This window comes from Myxocyprinus asiaticus, chromosome 25, assembly GCF_019703515.2.
Source record: "Myxocyprinus asiaticus isolate MX2 ecotype Aquarium Trade chromosome 25, UBuf_Myxa_2, whole genome shotgun sequence".
Lineage (NCBI taxonomy): Eukaryota > Metazoa > Chordata > Actinopteri > Cypriniformes > Catostomidae > Myxocyprinus > Myxocyprinus asiaticus.
The window spans coordinates 36,297,714-36,315,997 of NC_059368.1; the positions used below are offsets into that span (position 1 = coordinate 36,297,714).

Genomic DNA, 18,284 nt, shown 5'->3' on the forward strand with positions numbered 1-18,284 from the left:
TTGTTGGTCTGTATGTTAATAAGCGTGAGACTGATGTTTTTTGGGCAACTCACTCTGGTTGTGTTACATTTCTTCGGTTTCAGCATCTATGCTGTGTTTTTAGAATGCTGTGTCAAGTTAAAATGTAGTCTGAAACTTAAAAAAAAAAATGCATCTCTAGACCCCTGCATTCTACTGTGTTCTGTCCAGCTTTCTTTGAACAGCTGTCAGTTTTGTTACCTATGCAGCTGGAGTTGCGCTGACGTCCCCCTGCTGATTGTGGCTCACAAAAACATAAATGTGATACTTCAAGCTTGGATTGGAAAATTCCTTGTTGCAGAATTTATGTTTGGTCATGGTGCACGATTTATTTGTTTGTTTTTTAGAATTTTTACAATGTTTATTTTTATAATTTCATATACATTTTTGTTATTTTTTCTAATTAATAGCACAAAATTAACATCCAGCTATTAACAAACAGCTTTAAATCCAGGCAGAAAATAAAATAGTTGATGGTTACCAAGCAATGCCACAACTTTAGTCAGCACATTAATATATCATTCAAATGATAAGCAGTGCAGTCACAACATAACGCCTATTTTACAATGTCTTTGAACATGAATAATCTAGGAATGGGCTTCTGAGTAATTTACAGAGAGATCGGAAAGAGTAGATCAACTTTTCTTTAGCTAAAATCGGTATACGTTCCGATATTCATAACGCTGCCCCCTGTGGACAAAACGGTAAGTGCTGTTGGGCGTATGGGAACGTATGAGCTCCATTTTCTGGGTGTAATGTCCACGTAGGGGCGCCAAAAGCAAGACATGTAGCGAGTTGTTTTCAGCTGTACAGGCATTAATACAGCGAAGAGAAATGCCTGTTTTATAAAGTCTAACACCCAACACAACCCTACGCCTAACCCTAACCATTAGCGGAGCAAAAATTTAACGTAAGAGGTTAAAATGCAACATCCGAACTGCGCGGATCACTTATTATGCGATCACGATTACTCCCTGGCCTCGACACGGGATACGAACCCTGGCAAATGCTCAAAAGGAAAATCGATTTCCTGTATTAAAGTAGTGTTTTTAATAGTATACTAGTTGGTGCAGAAACAAGTATTCGATTACTCATGCACATCCCTACTTTCTAATATTTGTTTTTCTGGAATTTAATAATATCACATGCATAACTTCCATTTCAAGACAAGCTGTATCTGCTTCTAAATGACCTATTGCTTGGACAGAACTTGGACCTCAGACAGATCAGGATGTCAAAGCAGGCCAGCTCGAAAGATCAAGCCAATGAGCTGCATCATGTCTCTAATAATCTTATTTGCAACCAGTTAGTGCAAAACTCACATGAACAAAGATAGAACACAGTGCTGTCCCGTCTGGCTAACAATACTGCTTAAAACAAATCTGGGTGGATTGGGATTATCCACTTTAGCAAGGACTGATTATGCAGTTTGGATATACATGTTAAATTTCTCATAATTTTGTATAACAGGTGTTTACAGTAAACTGTATAACAGATTTTTATAAATGTAAAATCATTTTGCAAAATCATTAAGATAACAAAATAAATAATTGTTACCAAAAAGCAAATTACTTTTATTGGCCCTTTCTTTCTGATTTTAAATAGTTTTGTACTACCCTTAATATAGCTGAAAATATTCTCTCTCAAAATCAAATCCTGTTTTTAAAGTGTGCAACAGGTAATGTAAAGCCTTTAGGATCAAGTGCAACACAACTCTTCAACACATTGTTCTTCTATTCAAACAAAGAGTTGAACTGTATAGTAGTCATTATATTAAACTGTAATTAGTAAATTTAATAGAACACATTAAGCCCACATTTTAGGCCATATTAATAAATATACAGGAACAGTCACAGATTATAGGCAGTGCAAAATATGCTGTGCTAAAATCAAGTGAATAGATATTAGCCTGCAATTGCTTTTGCTTAATATAGTTAGCATAACTCACCCTTGCTTGTGATATCCATGATACCGCCAATGCAGATTTATTGGCATTTTACGCACCTCGGTCGAGGGCAGGGAATGGAAAATGTTTTGACCCATTTTTATCAGCCACTTCCAACTTTTTCAGTCATCTTTGTCCAATTCATATACACAGTACAGGCTATTCACAACCAAAGTACAGTAAAAATGCAAACTGCTGGATTTAAAGTGATTTAAAGTCAAAGCTTCTCCAGAGATGCCCTGAGATCATTTGCAGCGCTCACATAAAAAACAAAACTGTTTGCAGGCCACTGAAATAAATAAAGGAAAACTCTTCATATGCACGTCCTGCAACTGCTCGCGCTGCGGTCATGAGCAGCTGAGCGCCGTTGAACATCTGAAACAGCAAATTAGACACTCGCATCGCTGCTTTCCTTTTGTCTGTTCTTTAAAATATGTTCAAATGTATTCCTTAAAGCGTGCGTCTTTTTGTCTAAGCAATGACAACTTTTGTGAAATGTCACTCTTGCCCTCTTCAGAACTGGTATTAACATTCGTATCAGGAGTAGAGATGTGAGAGAATATTCGACAAGTCAACTAAATGGTACTGATGCTGCTAGTCGACACTGGAATTACTAGTCGGTAGTCACTAGTCGGTCATTAAACTGTTCAACATTTTTCCACATTTAAATTTAGCTTTATATTTTCTCAAAGGATACACTTAAATTAAAGTCATGTTAATGTTACATTTTAAACATAATTAATAATACAATTGATATCTGGAGCAGATGTTTACGAAGGTTCATTTCACTTCAGGCAACTCATGCTTCTTCCCTCTCTCTCTCACATCACGCAGGAAAATATTCTATCGCAAGATGGGAAAAGTAGCTATTGAAATGACTTTGGTGGTGGTGCGGGAAGTGGATTTCTAAAACATTGGCTTGTAAGTCGCTATGGATTTTTTCACATTGAAATCTTTTAATCTGTGCGTGCTTGCCAGTTATTTTCCCGTGGAGCGGGCTTTTTCAAGTGCGGGATAATCACCTCAGGTGAGATAGTCTTTAACCATGTTGACGTCAATTTAGCTCATCAAAATGACTGCTCTTGAGTAAATATCCCATAAAATTACTATTTTCGACTAGGTATGCCTTTTTTTATTATTATATTTAAATCGCTAATCAAGAAGGCTATTTTCTATGTGCCGACTGCTTAACTGGCTTTTATTCTGTGTGCACGTCCTGTTTAGAACAGTATACTAGGCTAATGAACGTCGTGAAATATGTGCAACGTTTCAGCGCATTTTTTTATTTTTTTATTCTTGTAGGTTTGGCTGCTTAATATAACTGACTTGTTAATTATTTTCAACAATGTCCTAACTGGGGGCCTGGGTAGCTCAGCGAGTATTGACGCTGACTACCACCCATGGAGTTGTGAGTTCGAATCCAGGGTGAGCTGAATGACTCCAGCCAGGTCTCCTAAGCAACCAAATTGGCCCGGTTGCTAGGGAGGGTAGATTCACATGTGATAACCTCCTCGTGGTCGCTATAATGTGGTTCGCTCTCGGTGGAGCGCATGGTGAGTTGTACGTGGATGCCGCGGAGAATAGCGTGAAGCCTCCACACGCACTGTCTCCGCAGTAACGCACTCAAACAAGACAAATGACGGTCTCGGACGCAGAGGCAACTGAGATTCGTCCTCCACCACCCAGATTGAGGCGAGTCACTACGCCACCACGAGGACTTTGCAGGTGCACTGGGAATTGGGCATTCCAAACTGGGAAGAAATTTTTTTAATTTGTTTTTTACAAAAATGTGTAAAGGAGAAATGGCTTCTTTTCTACTGAAGATTTTCATTGGATAGTTTTGAAAACAACGTTTATTTTAGCAATTCGGTTTGCTGGCATAGAAAGTCATACTTTAGCTTTAAGCACTGTATTCTGATCTAGCTCATTTGACCTCTGCTACTATTTTCAAGTGTCATTCGAAATCAAGAAGTGTCAAACCAAGCACAGAACTGGGTTTCCACAATTTGACCCATGAATTTCCAGTTGAATATAAAGCTTTCGTTTTTGAATGAAAATGCAATCATATATGCAACAAAAGCAACATGGTGACTGAGGTTGCCATTCTACCCAACATCTCTTTTTGAGTAAATGATGATAGAATTAAAATTTCTGGGGACACTAGTCCTTTAGTCAGGTGTGAAATCCTTTCACTTTCTATCATCTTTCTATCTGGGATAAAATAAATAATAATAATTCCCTAGGCCTTTATGTTAGGATTTATCAAGTTCATGTTCCCTAAAGGAAGCCGTCACACAAGTTTGACCTATGCTCCACATAGTTATCTCTAGCCACATCGTCAGGTCAACCTCTAGCACCTGTCAGTCTGGTGAGGTAGCATTTGCTAAATTCTAAATAGGTGAGAAATTACAACAAACTATTTGGACCTTGACTGACAAATATGATCATTTATAGCCCTTTTATGGTCAACACTTATTTTCACTGTTTTTCCTTATAGGGTTCAAAGATGAACAGACACTGTACACATGACTTGCAGCTCTGCTAAACATGAACAGGTCTTCAACAGAATAAAAGCACTATTATAGTTTAACATACTACACTCTTTCCAAACACAGTTCATCCAAATTAGTGAGCGTTTAACTCGCAGTTTAGTGTAAGCTTTTGTGACAGTCTGTAAAACTCTGTTCCCGTGAGAAGACAAGTGAAAGTAAACAGGTTTTGGTTTGACATGCTCTTGTCCTCAAACACAATCATCTGTAATCTCTAACAGTGTTGGGTGTAATCTGATAAAGTAATTAGTTACTATAACTTAATTACTTTTTAGATAAAAAGTAGTGCAACAGATTACATTTAAATTCAGATTACAGTTACTGACTTTAAGGTGATTACTTATTTACTACAAATATTTCACTGAGGTAAAGTTATTTGTTGGGGTAGTTAACAATATTGCTTTTCCTATGCATCGTGATCTGCATTTGAACGATATCGATTCTCAAATCCCAAGGTCTTTTACTCTATGCGCTACCCTCTCACTACAATGAGAGCAAATCATCTGAAACCAAATTTCACACCATGCGACTACAATGTACTTGTAAATGTATAAATTTCTCTCAATGGTCATTGTGTAGTATAGTGGTGGTGAATTCAGCAGCGAGATCCTTTCACTGCGTGTTGAGAGTAAAAGTTGTTCAATGTCCAAAGAAGAGATCCACGCAACACATTTGTCATTGAATAATATCTCTTTTAATATCTTTTCTGCTCTTTAGTTGTTGATCAAAAACAACAAAAAAGAAACATTTAATTCTAATCACACATAGCACAGATGAGGTAAGCCATTCGAATCACTCTCGTTAAGATTTTACAGATTCTCTATAATGAAGTGCAACTGTCAAAAGTCAGTGTTTTTAATGCGTAAATAGTGCAAATTATGCAATTAAACAAAAAACGTAACAAAAAAATTATAAAATGCTATTTATTATCATATTTATTGATTGAATACATGGATGTTCATCTTTAAAAAGCCAAAATGTGAACAAATTGATGATAAACAAAATATACTTAGTAAAATTATCATTATGTACCTAGTTAGATGGTCCCCTGTATAATTAAAGGAATATTATGGGTTTAGTACAAGTTAAGTTCAATCAACAGCATTTGTGGCATAATATTACCACAAAACTTAATTTTGACTTGCCCCTCTTTTTCTTAAAAAAAAAAACCTGTCACAGTGAGGCACTTACAATGGAAGTGAATGGAGGGCGATTTTTGGTCGCAGTAAACAAACACAGGAATTTTATAATGCCACAACGACAAAGCGTTTACAGTTTTCGAGAAAATGAACCTCTTGATGACTTCTTGAGACTAGTTATCTCTGCATATTAAGCTGGGACAGAAAGAAGTATTTTAACACTGAAAAAGTTACTTACATCACCTTTAAGAAGTCCAATGTTATACAATCACCAAATGTGAAAATAACGAGCCAACTCAAAAGCATACTTTAGACACTCGCTCAGCAACATATTTTATATTAAATTAAGCAATAATCACACAAGAGTGCTTATGTGCTGAATATCATCGCTGGCCATTAGGGCTGGGTGACGTGACGATGTGTAAATCGATAGAGATTTTTTGGTAACACTTTACAATAAGGTTCCATTCGTTAACATTAACTAATGCATTAGATCTATTAACAATATACTTTACAGCATTTATTAATCTTAATGTTAGATAATAAAAATACAATTGTTAGTTCATGTTAGTTCATAGTGCACTAACTACAGTGCATTCAGGAAGTATTCAGACCCCTTAATTTCTCACATTTTATTATGTTGCAGCCTTTTGCTAAAATGCTTAAAAATAAATAAATAAATAAATAAATCACAATCTACATTACATACCCCATTATAAAGCACAAAACAGATTTTTGATAGCTTTGCAAATTTATTAAAAAGAAAAAACTTAAATCTCACATTGACATCAGTATTCAGACCGTTAACTCAGTACTTAGTTGAAGCACCTTTGGCAGCGATTACAGCCTCAAGTCTTTTTGGGTATGATGCGACAAGCTTTGCACACCTGGATTTGGAGATTTTCTGCCATTGTTCTCTGCAGATCCTCTCAAGCTCTGTCAGGTTGGATGGGGCCTGTCGGTGGACAGCCATTTTCAGGTCTCTCCAACAACGTTCAAATGGGTTCAAGTCCGGGCTCTGGCTGGGCCACTCAAGGACATTCACAGAGTTGTCCCTAAGCCACTCTTGCGTTGTCTTGGCTGTGTGCTGTGGTCATTGTTCTGTTGAAAGGTCAACCGTTGGCCCAGTCTGAGGTCCTGAGCACTCTGGACCAGGTTTTCAATAAGGATAACTCTGTATTTTGCTGCATTCAGCTTTCCTTCAACCCTGACCAGTCCCCCCTGCCGCTGAAAAACACCCCCACAGCATGAATCTACCGCCACCATGCTTCACCATTGGGATGGTATTGCACAGGTGATGAGTAGTGCCCGGTTTCCTCCAGACATGATGCTTGGAAGTGAGAACAAACAGTTCAATCTTCATTTCATCAGACCAGAGAATTTTGTTTCTCACAGTCTGAGAGTCCTTTAGGTGCTTTTTTGCAAATTGCAAGCAGGCTTTCATGTGTCTTGCACTGAGGAGAGGCTTCCGTCTGGCCACTAGGGTTGAAACGATTAGTCGACAAAAATTTTCGTTGTCGAATAGTCATTTGATCTCATTTAACGTAACATGAGATCACATTACACTCTAATGATGATGCACGAGAGCAGCACTGCAGTTTGTGTCTGACTGAGGAGAGGAAGCGTTACACAGTTCACAGTCCAGATGCACTCTAAACTTTCTAAACAGCTTCAGGTGATGTAGATAGCAAAGTATGAGGGAATTATAATGCAAAAATAAAAAATAAGTAAACACAGAAGCACTCTCGTTGCAGAAAAAGCAGAGCCGGAGCTCTTTAAAGGAAACACCCCGGCGTTACATCTTAAATGCAGTTATATTTAATGCGTTATAGCTTTATTAAAGTTCAAATAATACGGAAGCAGATCATGTAAATAACTACAAACTCTGAAAATGTCCCGATCTAAGGGGGAGAGATTGAAACTGCACCCGGCTGATGCATACTCTGTCGTGGGGATGCTCTTCCCTCAAGCATGCACGCTTAATGCAGCTAGATTATAACGTGATGGCTCATGACTTATTGAATCAATGTGTGTGTCACTGTGTGTTTCTTATCGTGAAGAAAATTGGCAATACGCAGCTTTATTAATGAGAGAGGTTTTTTTTGTGAGTGGAAAGATGGATTGAAGTGAACAAAAAAGTGAGAGAGGATAGTCTTCGCCCCATTATACACTGCAACAAAATACATTTTTGTTTTGGCTTGTTTTCAAATATAAATATCTAAAACTCCTTTAAAACATTAGCAGCTATACTGCAGAATAAAAAAAATTGTATCTGAGAATGTTGAATATAATACTGAAAATACAAATATTTTTAAATATCTAAAAATCCTTTAAAAAAAAGATGCATTCACCTGAGAAGCAGCATATAAGATATTTAGACTTGCTTTTAGAGTATAGATCTTGAATATAAGTGTATTTTGTCTTTACTGCACTCGAAGTATAACCAAGTGAAAATACACTTATACACAAAATACACTTATATTTAAGATACATTCACTTAAAACAAGTCTAAATATCTTATATGTTGCTTCTCAAGTAAATGTATCTTGTTTTTATTTTTTGCAGTGAATTTCTTTACTAAATTAAACTTAATAAAAATTATTTTTTCCCTTTAATTCAGTGAATGTCATTTAGTGGTATTTTTAAAAGATGATTTTGTCCTCTTTATTGTTAGTAAGCATGTTTAATACAACCTTTTAAGTCGAGGCACATGCTGAATAATCGGTTAAGAGCTAATGATTAAGCGTTGCAATAATCGCCAAATAGTAGAATAATCGTTCTAATAATCATTAGATTAAGAGATAATGAAAATAATCATTAGTTGCAGCCCTACTGGCCACTCTGCCTTAAAGCCCAGATCGGTGGAGTGTTGCAGTGATGGCTGTCCTTCTGCAAGTTTCTCCCATCTCCACACATGATCTCTGGAGCTCAACCAGAGTGACCATCGTTTTTTTTGGTCACCTCTCTTACCAAGGCCCTTCTCCCCCGATTGCTCAGTTTGGCCGGGAGATCAGCACTAGGAAGAGTCCTGGTTGTTCCAAACTTCTTCCATTTAAGAATTATGGAGGCCACTGTGCTCTTTTAATTAACATTAACCAAGATTAACAAATGCTGTAAAAGTATTGTTCATTGTTAGTTCATGTTAACTAACGTTGTTAACTAATAGAATCTTATTGTAAAGTGTTACATATTTTTCTACATCATGCACATCGCATTATGTAAATATCCAGGTGTTCGGTGTGTGCCTTTCTATTAGCGGGCAGTGCTTCACGTGAGACTGAGAGAATTGAAGAGACATGGACAGGGTTTTTCAGGAATTGACAATTTCCATTAAATTCGATAACATTTATCTTGCATTCGGCATTTCAGAAGCACTACATTTGCTTCTCTTCTGACACGCGTGCTACCTCTGTGTGCAGCAGGTTTCCCAATAATTGTGCTCCAGAGACAGCAGAGCAGGATCACTTGCGGCGAAGACCACAAAATGTGACCCATTTGAATTCTACAAGTTTTTTATTTATTTTAATTTATTAAAGGATTAGTTTACCCAAACATGAAAATGTTCTCATAATTTACTCACTCTCATGCCATCCCAGATGTGTAAGGTTTTCTTTCTTCTTCAGAACACAAATTAACATATTTAGAAGAATGTTTCAGCTCTGTCGGTCCATAAAATGCAAATGAATGGGTGCCAAATTTGTGAAGATCCAAAAAGCCCTTCTAGCCATCCTAAAAGTAAACCATAAGACTACAGTGCATTAATTAATGTCTTCTGAAGCAAAACGCTAGCTGTAAGAAATAGATCAATATTTAAAAAAACATTTAACAAAAAAAATTCACGAGGGTCGAGGTCAAGCGGGTTGACAAGTTCACGCAAGAACTGACGCGTGAAATACGGAGGGGGGGGGGGGAAACGGAGCACACTGTTGTTTACAAAAGAGGAGCATAGATATTCATACATAGATGCCTCATCCAGCTGGTTTGGAACGGTCAACAAACCTTTTTGAATAGGTTTGAATGCGAGTGAGTGTAGGAGCTCTGAGCACCAGAACCGTTAGGCACAGGAACAGTTTTTTCCCCTCAGGCTATCCATCTCATGAACAGTTAAAACTGTCTCTTTGAGCAATAATTAATGTGCAATACACAGCTTAGTCTTTTTATATTATCCAGCACATCCTACCTCTTCTGCCATTATATTCCCTTGCACTGTACATAATCGATTTGTATTTAGATTTGCACTACATATGTGTATGTGTGTATGTATATTCATATATATATATATATATATTTGTGTATTCTATATATACACTTATCTATTTATCTATTTTTATTCAATTTTAATTATTTTTAATAGTCTTGTTGCTGTTTTTGTATTGTTGTGTACTGGAAGCTCCTGTCACCAAGACAAATTCCTTGTATGTGTAAGCATACTTGGCAATAAAGCTCATTCTGAGATATATATATATATAAAATAAAATATAAACCAATTTTTCTTTCTTGATATATTTCGTACATATTCCATATAGTCTTTCACTTAATACAAGGTAAAAAAAAAAAAAACAGCATTTATGACAATCATTTAAGAATTAGACAAATGTTGTATGCAATCGTTTTAGATAAGGCATAGCACGTCATGCTGCAGGAAATTGTTCTCACTGCTTGACATGTCAGGTCAGCTACCCTTATCTGAGATGCTGTAAAAAGATGACAAATGGTCTAATCTGTCTCTATGATCACCTATTTTAGGATTCCAGCCCTTGTGCCTCATCATATTCCATACAATTCAGTCAAGACTGGAGCTTTCTGTGTTCAAATCAACAAACTTGTTACTTTTAGTAGCAGCATGCAACAAACAAATTACCCATTAACTTTCAGAGCGAACAGGCTGATCATCAACACTAGACAGCATTCAAACTGGTTTTACCCAAAATATTCTGATAAATAAAAACCTCAGGCCATTAAAAACACACTACACATGAAGGAGCAATACGGGCCACTTACAGTCTCTGATGAATGATGATGCTGATTCATCAAGAGAGATGTGAGGTAAACAAAAATCTCCCACGAGATTCTCCTGGTATAATACTGTGTAAATACACAATATAAAAGCCTAAAAGGCACAGTAACACCTTCAAACGTAGTAACGTCTCCAAAACAAAAGTTAAGAGATCAATACAAACACAGGAAACACTACAGTAAGTGTCAATAAAGATTAACAGAGTCAATAGATGTGCACTCAGGAGTGAAATTTTGGCACCACATAATGATATACATAGACACTGGCTGAAAAAGTTCACAGCCATGGATGACTCAATTGAGACCCAACAGAACCACAAAGAAAGGATGTTTTGCACTTTGAGGCAGTGAAATGTGATTTAGGGACACACTGACGTTTAAACAAAGTCAAGGGACAGTCATCATTTACTCACCCTCATGGTATCTCAAACAAGTAAGACTTTCATTCTTTCTTGGAACACATGTATGTGGGCTAGTTCACAGTACTTTAATTCGTTTCTTATTCAAAATCTGGTAAAGTGCTTCTCCGGTGCCATTCTCAATGCATGTTATTAGCAAATCGAACAACTGAGCTTCTACGTCTGAGATTTAGTTTGTGTGCCGCACTAAGAGCATCACCAGCTTGCGTGTGCTATGCGCTTTTCCATTGCATGTTACGGTTCGACAACTCGACTCTGCTCGCTTTACTTTTCTGAGCTTGCTTTTCCTCTGCAGTTTAGTGCAGCCTCAATGTGGATGGGATTATAAGCTGATCGTCATAGTTTCGTTGCCCCATCCAGCTCTCGTTGGATCCTCTCCTCGGCTATTAACGACAGGAACGTCTGTACCTCATTTATTGACCACAGTGTGGTTTTGCGCACAGCCATTTCTTTTTACAATTCGAAAGTCGCTTGAACAAATGATACTGCTATTGCTAACTTTAAAACTAGCGGCTTGATGTCCCGTGTCGCAAATCTAGTGACGCTGGTAGTGACGATTCTCTCTGACCAATCCGTGATCTGCAGGGTTTTGACAATACATTTAGTATCGGCTCAGCTCACTTGGAACCTCGACCGAGGTGGTTCTAAAAAAAAGTACCAGGTACCAGGTACTATCCACAGTGGAAAACCCCCAAAAAGTGAGCAGAGTCGAGTCGAGCCGTACCGTGCCATGCAGTGGAAAAGCCCCATAAGCGTGTCAACAGAGCCGCGCCAATTATTAATGTGCTGTGCATGCATGTTATACGTACTGTATATTTACTAATTAAATACAGCCTTCTGCGATTCACAAAGCTATTGCATGTCTTTAAGTGGCTTTGAATAAAACAAACGAGTCCTATGGACTACTTTAATGGTGCTTTTATGGTTCTTTTTTGTTATTTTTGGAGCTTGACAGTAACAAACATGAAAAACACATGGATTCGGATCAACCTCAACGGACCAACACCCAATCTGTCTAAAACACCACCATTTAAATTTTTTGGATGAACAATTCCTTTGAGATGAGCACTATGTTGAAGATACTGGTGCCTAAAAAAGTAAGGAAAGAGATGATGAACTTTGATCTTACCTGTGTAGCCCGCACACCAGCCCCAAGATGCCACCATCGCCAGTAACCACCTGAACATCACCCCTTCAATAAACCAGAACGTGTGGGGATCCAGAACTCTTAAAGGCTGCAGGACGATCAGGTAGAGGCAGTAGGACGGGATGGCGACACAGTTATTGACAAACATGAAGGTGAAACGGAGCAGCGACTTCAGTAAAATCCAAGCCAGTTTGCGGGCCACGTCCAGATGTGGAGCCATTCTGTACTGTCCTGCCTGCAGAAGAGAGTAAAGCAGATAAATCCCAATACTTTAGCGATCTGTGCAGCTGACATTCATTTAAGACAATGAAGACACTGAACGGAAAAATTGAGTTGACTAAAGGAGTTTCTGGCAGACAATAACTAGACTTTGAAATCAATGTACAGGACTGTATTGAAAGTAGGGGTGTAACGATCCATCGATCTGGATTGATGCATTGATCCAATAACCAACGATCCAATGTTATCGATACAATGCGTAAATATCGATAATTTTTTAAGATGCACCTTTATTTTAATACTCTCATGTCAGCCACGTCCGTACGCATTTCTGTGAGGCGATGAAGCCACCGTATTACACCAATTTCATTTTGAGCGCTACATAAGCTTTTCATGCAGGACAAGGATGTGTGCAGGGTCTGTGAAGCCAAATAGCGCTCTACTATCAGTGTGCGTGCATCAACCGAGTTATATAGCATCAGTTATAAGACTTTACACATCTACACATCAACACCCTCACTAACATTTATCACAGTTAACTGTAACAGAATTTTTCATTACAACTGTGGAAGTTGTAGCCAAGAAAACCGCAGATAGCACGGATAGTTGGAAACAAGTCATGGGTATGTAAGTACTTTGAATTGGATTCAACTGAAAAATAAGCTGTAATCAAATGATTGACGATCACTTGAGTGTGACGTTATTTTTTATATTATTATCTGTATAATTTTTTTCAACATCTTAAGTACCTTATTTTGTTGTGGATGTCCCAATGTGGATACTAAATCTGCACTTTTCAGAGAGTTCAATAAAATATTCAGATTTTATTTTGGTTGCATTTGAGGGCCAAAATGTTTTAATTGTGTGTAAAATAGGCACATAATATCAGGACTCTGAAGTATCTGCAAATATTGGATCGCAGGCCAAGAGAATCGATATAAGATCGTATCGTGATGAAACGTCCGATTTACTCCCCTAATTGAAAGCTTGCGTCCGTATACTGTTCTACAATCACACAGATCCAGTAGTCCATTCTAGGGATGCACCGATGCCACTTTTTCAATTCCGATTCTGATATCCGAAATCTCATTTTCATCGGACTACTTTAATGGTGCTTTGATCGTTCTTTTATGTCAATTTTGGAGCTTGACAGTAACGAACACGACTAACACATTGTATCGGTTTTGGATCGTGCTCATCAGACCGATACCAATCCATTTAAAACGTCAGTATCGGAGCGGATACCGATCCAGGTATCGGATCGGTGCATCCCTAGTCCATTCGGATACTCTAAGCGTCTATTCTGATGACCATGATGAGGAGAACCCACATCACACGTAATCTCTGATAGCCCTTTTTCACCAACATGTTTCTGGTGCGGATTCTCGAACTGTTCCGTGCATTTCCACTGCAGAAAGGTTCTGTTGTCATCTTATTTTTTGCATTGTTTTGTTCTGTAAGGGGATTTTTGACCAGCTACTCACTAAGTTTGGAAGATTGCAGCTATCTGTTAAGTAAAACGGTGGGATTCTCAATCAATAATATTATATACTATGGCAAAAATCCAAATACAACCATCTGCTAAACCCATGTTAATAATGATTCCACTGTAGCAGTTTACAGAATTTAGCAAGTTAAGCCACATTTCATACAATACATTACCTGCTGTCTTTAGCATAGATGTCGTTTCTGACAATCTTGTTGAGCAATGTAATAACGATGGATTGCATTAATCCATATGTTTATATGTCTTCAGAAACAAGAATAAAACCTGTATACAAACACACTGTGACACACCATGTTTGCTTATGTTTGAGGTAGTCACGTGAAACTACCACGTAAACAGTAACCCGTTACGTCACCGTTCGGCTCTCAAGTCAGTGGAAAAGCATGGCCAGTTTACGATAGGCTCCAGATTGCCCCAGCCGTGAACCAGCAGAGCACAGGCTCGGCATGAGAACCCTCGCAATTTCGGTGGAAAAGGGCTAAGTGATGTCTGTTTTAGATCTTTTCATCTGGAAAACATCACAATTGAATTAACATCTGATAAACATCTTAAAAAGATCAGATTACAAACATTCTAAATCACAAGCGTCTCAAAGACATCTGCTGAATGACATCCGAGACATACTTATTGACATCCATGAGCAACGTCTTATAAATGTATTGCAGATGAGCAAACAACCTAAAAAAAAAACATTTTCCAGATGTAAAACACACCCATCATGGGTGTCCTTTTTCCCCCAGACATATCCTCTTTTTCTGACCTTAAAAAAGCGTCTGGCCGGGATTTCTAAATTTGCGAAAATGTCCGGGATTCGGCTTTAGTTGCATTATGATGTGCATCTGGTCTAATACTTCATCGTGTGTGCACGCATATTTGCATTGCTTTAACCCGTCTTTGTAAATCCCGCCTTCTCGCACACCAATTGGTCGATTATAAGAGGCTTGCAGCAACTATTGGCCAAATTCCTGCCTGTCAATCTCTCCGCGAACGCGAAAAGCGCTGTTGTGTTCGGCATCAAACAGTTGCTTGACAGCACCAGCAAATGTCAGCTGAGTGGAAACAATGCCCAAACGAAAGTGCAAATTTACAGAGGATTTGCACAAAAAATTCCCATGCTTTCGTCCAGGTCGAGATCCGTGGGATTACAAAAAAAATTATTTTGACTTGTCCCTCCTATAAAAAATTTTTTTAAAAAAAGCAAAAATCAAGGTTACAGACAGGCACTTACAATGGAAGTGAATGGGGACCAGTCTGTAAATGTTAAAATACTATTTCAAAAGTTTAGCCACATGACAATATGTGTGTAAACATAATTTTAGTGTGATAAAATCACTTACTAACCTTTTCTGTGTAAAGTTATAGCCAATTTTTCAACTTTGTTGCCATGACGATGTAATGTCAACAAACCCCAAAACGACTGTAAGAATTACAATTTACACAATTTACAGCTCAAATAATACATGAGTTTTAACAGAAGTATTAATGTTAGTACTTTTATAAAATTATAAGCTTCAATTTTCTACCTTTCTACCTTTAAACCCTCCAAAAACTGTCCCAATTCACTTCCATTGTAAGTGTCTCAAAAAACCTTGATTTTTGCTTTTTAAATTTAAAGAAAAGGAGGGACGAGTCGAAATAAATTTCTGTGGTAATCAACATTATGCCACAAATGCTGTGGATTGAGCTGAACTTGCATTGAACCCGGAATATTCATTTAACATCTGCTAAACATCTTAAAAAGATCAGATTTACAATCTAAATCACAAACGTCTCAAATACATCCGTGAGAAATGTCTTATAGATGTATTAAAGATGAACAAACAACCAAAAAAATACATCTCCCAGATGTAAACACACATCAAATAATGTACGTGTGCTATCAGGGCAGGTAGCCAGAATTAATTCTGTATTTGTACTGGATTTATTATTAATGCTGCATCATAAAAAAGAAATTGTATTTTCATAATTATAAAAAACATTATCATAGTAACCACTATTCACAACATGGACAATATTGCCTATAAAATGACAGAGATAAGTTACAGTTTGATAACACAATAGCAGGTCATGATTTTGTTTATCACGCTAAAATGCAGTGATTTTAGTTTTAATGGCATTTATTCACAAGCTATAGTAAACAAATCCTCTAAATAAAGGTGAATGTTTGAAATGAGTTGTTGAATAAAGCGGGAACATGGCTAACATGCTACAATCAGTTTTAACCGTCGCCATTCTCCATCAAACAATTGATCTTGTTGTAGCATTCAAGTATAAACGTGAATTAATAAATTCAAGTGGTAAGTAATATCGTATTGATTCAGACAAAAGCGGAACTCGTTTCTGTGCGCGCGCTGCTGTCTGTTAGCATGCTAAGCTAACGTGAGCTCGGGTCATCAATTCAGTTTAACGGTCAGGTTAGCTCATCTGATCGTTTATTTAGTTCATTGATGTCTTTATTTGAGTGATTGCTTCATTATGTGTGCGCGTACACATTTATTTAATCTTCTATTATCTGTCCTGTGGTTAAAGTGGTCGGACAGATTCGGGTGTTTAATGAGATTTGGACACAAGTCCTTCACGGATCCGTTACCCACCCGAACCGGATCAGAACAGGAATCCAGATCTAATAAAAACGGTTCAGACGACATCAACACAGCACAAATATCTCATTACGAATAATCTAATCTTTGTATGTGCGCGTGTTTTCTCACCGTGCTAACGCGCAGCCCGTTGGAGAAGCTGCAGATGGGTTCGGGCGGTTCGGTCACATGTAGCGGATGATGATCGGTGAACCCGTGAGCGTGAGATCGTTTGCTCCACGGCTTGTTTCGGTTCCGACAGTCCGTGCCCTGATCGGATGCATGCGCTTCAGTTACACACACACACGCATGCTGCTGCTGCTGCTGCTGTCGTTACCGCTGGAGTCACACGGGCGGCCGAACCTCTGGATCGGCACTAAAATCCCCGAATCCAGCAGAGCACACGCCTAAGATTTGACTCATAAACTCATGTTTCTGCTCCGGATGAGGCGTGTCGGGCATATATTCGCAAGGCCTCTCCTCCTACAGGATAATGATCTTTGCTCCGTTATTCTGGATTTCCTACAGGCCGCGGGCACGCGCAGAGTGAGTGCACGCGCACCGCACTGGTACCGGTATTGTACCCCAGGGATTAAACTGTACGAGCGAGTAGATAATTTTTTTTTTTTTTTTTTTTTTTTTTTAAACATCCAGATTTCTGTAAGTGTACTAAATTGGGCAGTTTCTTAAAGCGCACTGTATAATCATTGTAGATTAAAGGAAGCTAAAACTAAACTAATTCCTAATCCAAATCTAAAAATAAAATGAAAAAATAAAAAAATAAAATAAAAAAACAATCAGTTGTGTTGTACTATTCCGCTAAATGGAAAAAGTTGGTAAACTATGACCCCCAGTGGGCCCTCCAAAAACGATTATTTAAATTTTAAATATTAAAAGATTGTAAATTGGGTCTTTCTTGCTATTTGGCAGCAATATCATCAACTGAGAAAACAGATAATTTAACAAATAAATTGGAAGTAGTTTAAAGAGAAAACAGATAATTTAACAAATAAATTGGAAGTAGTTTAAATTTATTGATGTTCAGATTTACACCCGAGGCTTTGGAGAGCGATTGAAGAGTTTGCAGAGCTGTAGGGGTTTGCGAAGAGTCTGTTCTAGGAACAAAGCAATGTCATCAGCTAGATATGTTTCTGTTATAATCGTGTGTGTGTATGTACGTATGTGTATAATTATGTTTTATTTTTTATTATTATCTATGTCTTGCTGCTGTTTTTGTATTGTTTTTGTATTGTTGTGCACTGGAAGCTCCTGTCACCAAGACAAATTCCTTGTATGTGTAAGCATACTTGGCAATAAAGCTAATTCTGATTCTAATGCAGTCTTTATGATGTCATAATGTGTCCTCTATGATGTCATAATGGTGCCTCTGTGATGTCATGATGGGTCTTTATGATGTCATAATGGTGTTTGTGATGTCATAATCAGTGTTGGATAAGTTACTCTAAAAAAGTAATTAATTACTAACTACTAATTACTCATCTTCTACCGTGTAATTCGATTACTGTACTAATTACTCTCTGAAAATTGCATTACTTATTACTAATTACTTTCTAAAACCCTTATCAACCTCGACCAGATGAAAAATACAAGGACATACATGAAATTGTTCTTTTAATTCTTTCAAATAAATCATATAAAATTAAATCAAATATTCATGAATCGGCCAAAGAATTTAAGGGGGCAGCGTTAAATTAGAAAACATATATTTTAACATTAGACATTAAA

General features: G+C 37.5%; 1 protein-coding gene across 1 annotated transcript in view; it reads right to left on the reverse strand.

Moving 5' to 3' along the window:
- lpgat1 (lysophosphatidylglycerol acyltransferase 1) overlaps positions 1 to 17,151 on the reverse strand; it is a 61,029-nt gene extending 43,878 nt beyond the window's left edge. The window contains exons 1-2 of the mRNA XM_051655293.1: positions 16,671 to 17,151; positions 12,216 to 12,468 (exon numbers count right to left, since the gene is read on the reverse strand). Coding sequence (XP_051511253.1) covers positions 12,216 to 12,453 — 238 coding nt within the window. The 5' untranslated portion in view covers positions 12,454 to 12,468; positions 16,671 to 17,151. The remainder of the gene's footprint in view (positions 1 to 12,215; positions 12,469 to 16,670) is intronic.
- Between the last annotated feature and the right edge of the window lie 1,133 nt (positions 17,152 to 18,284).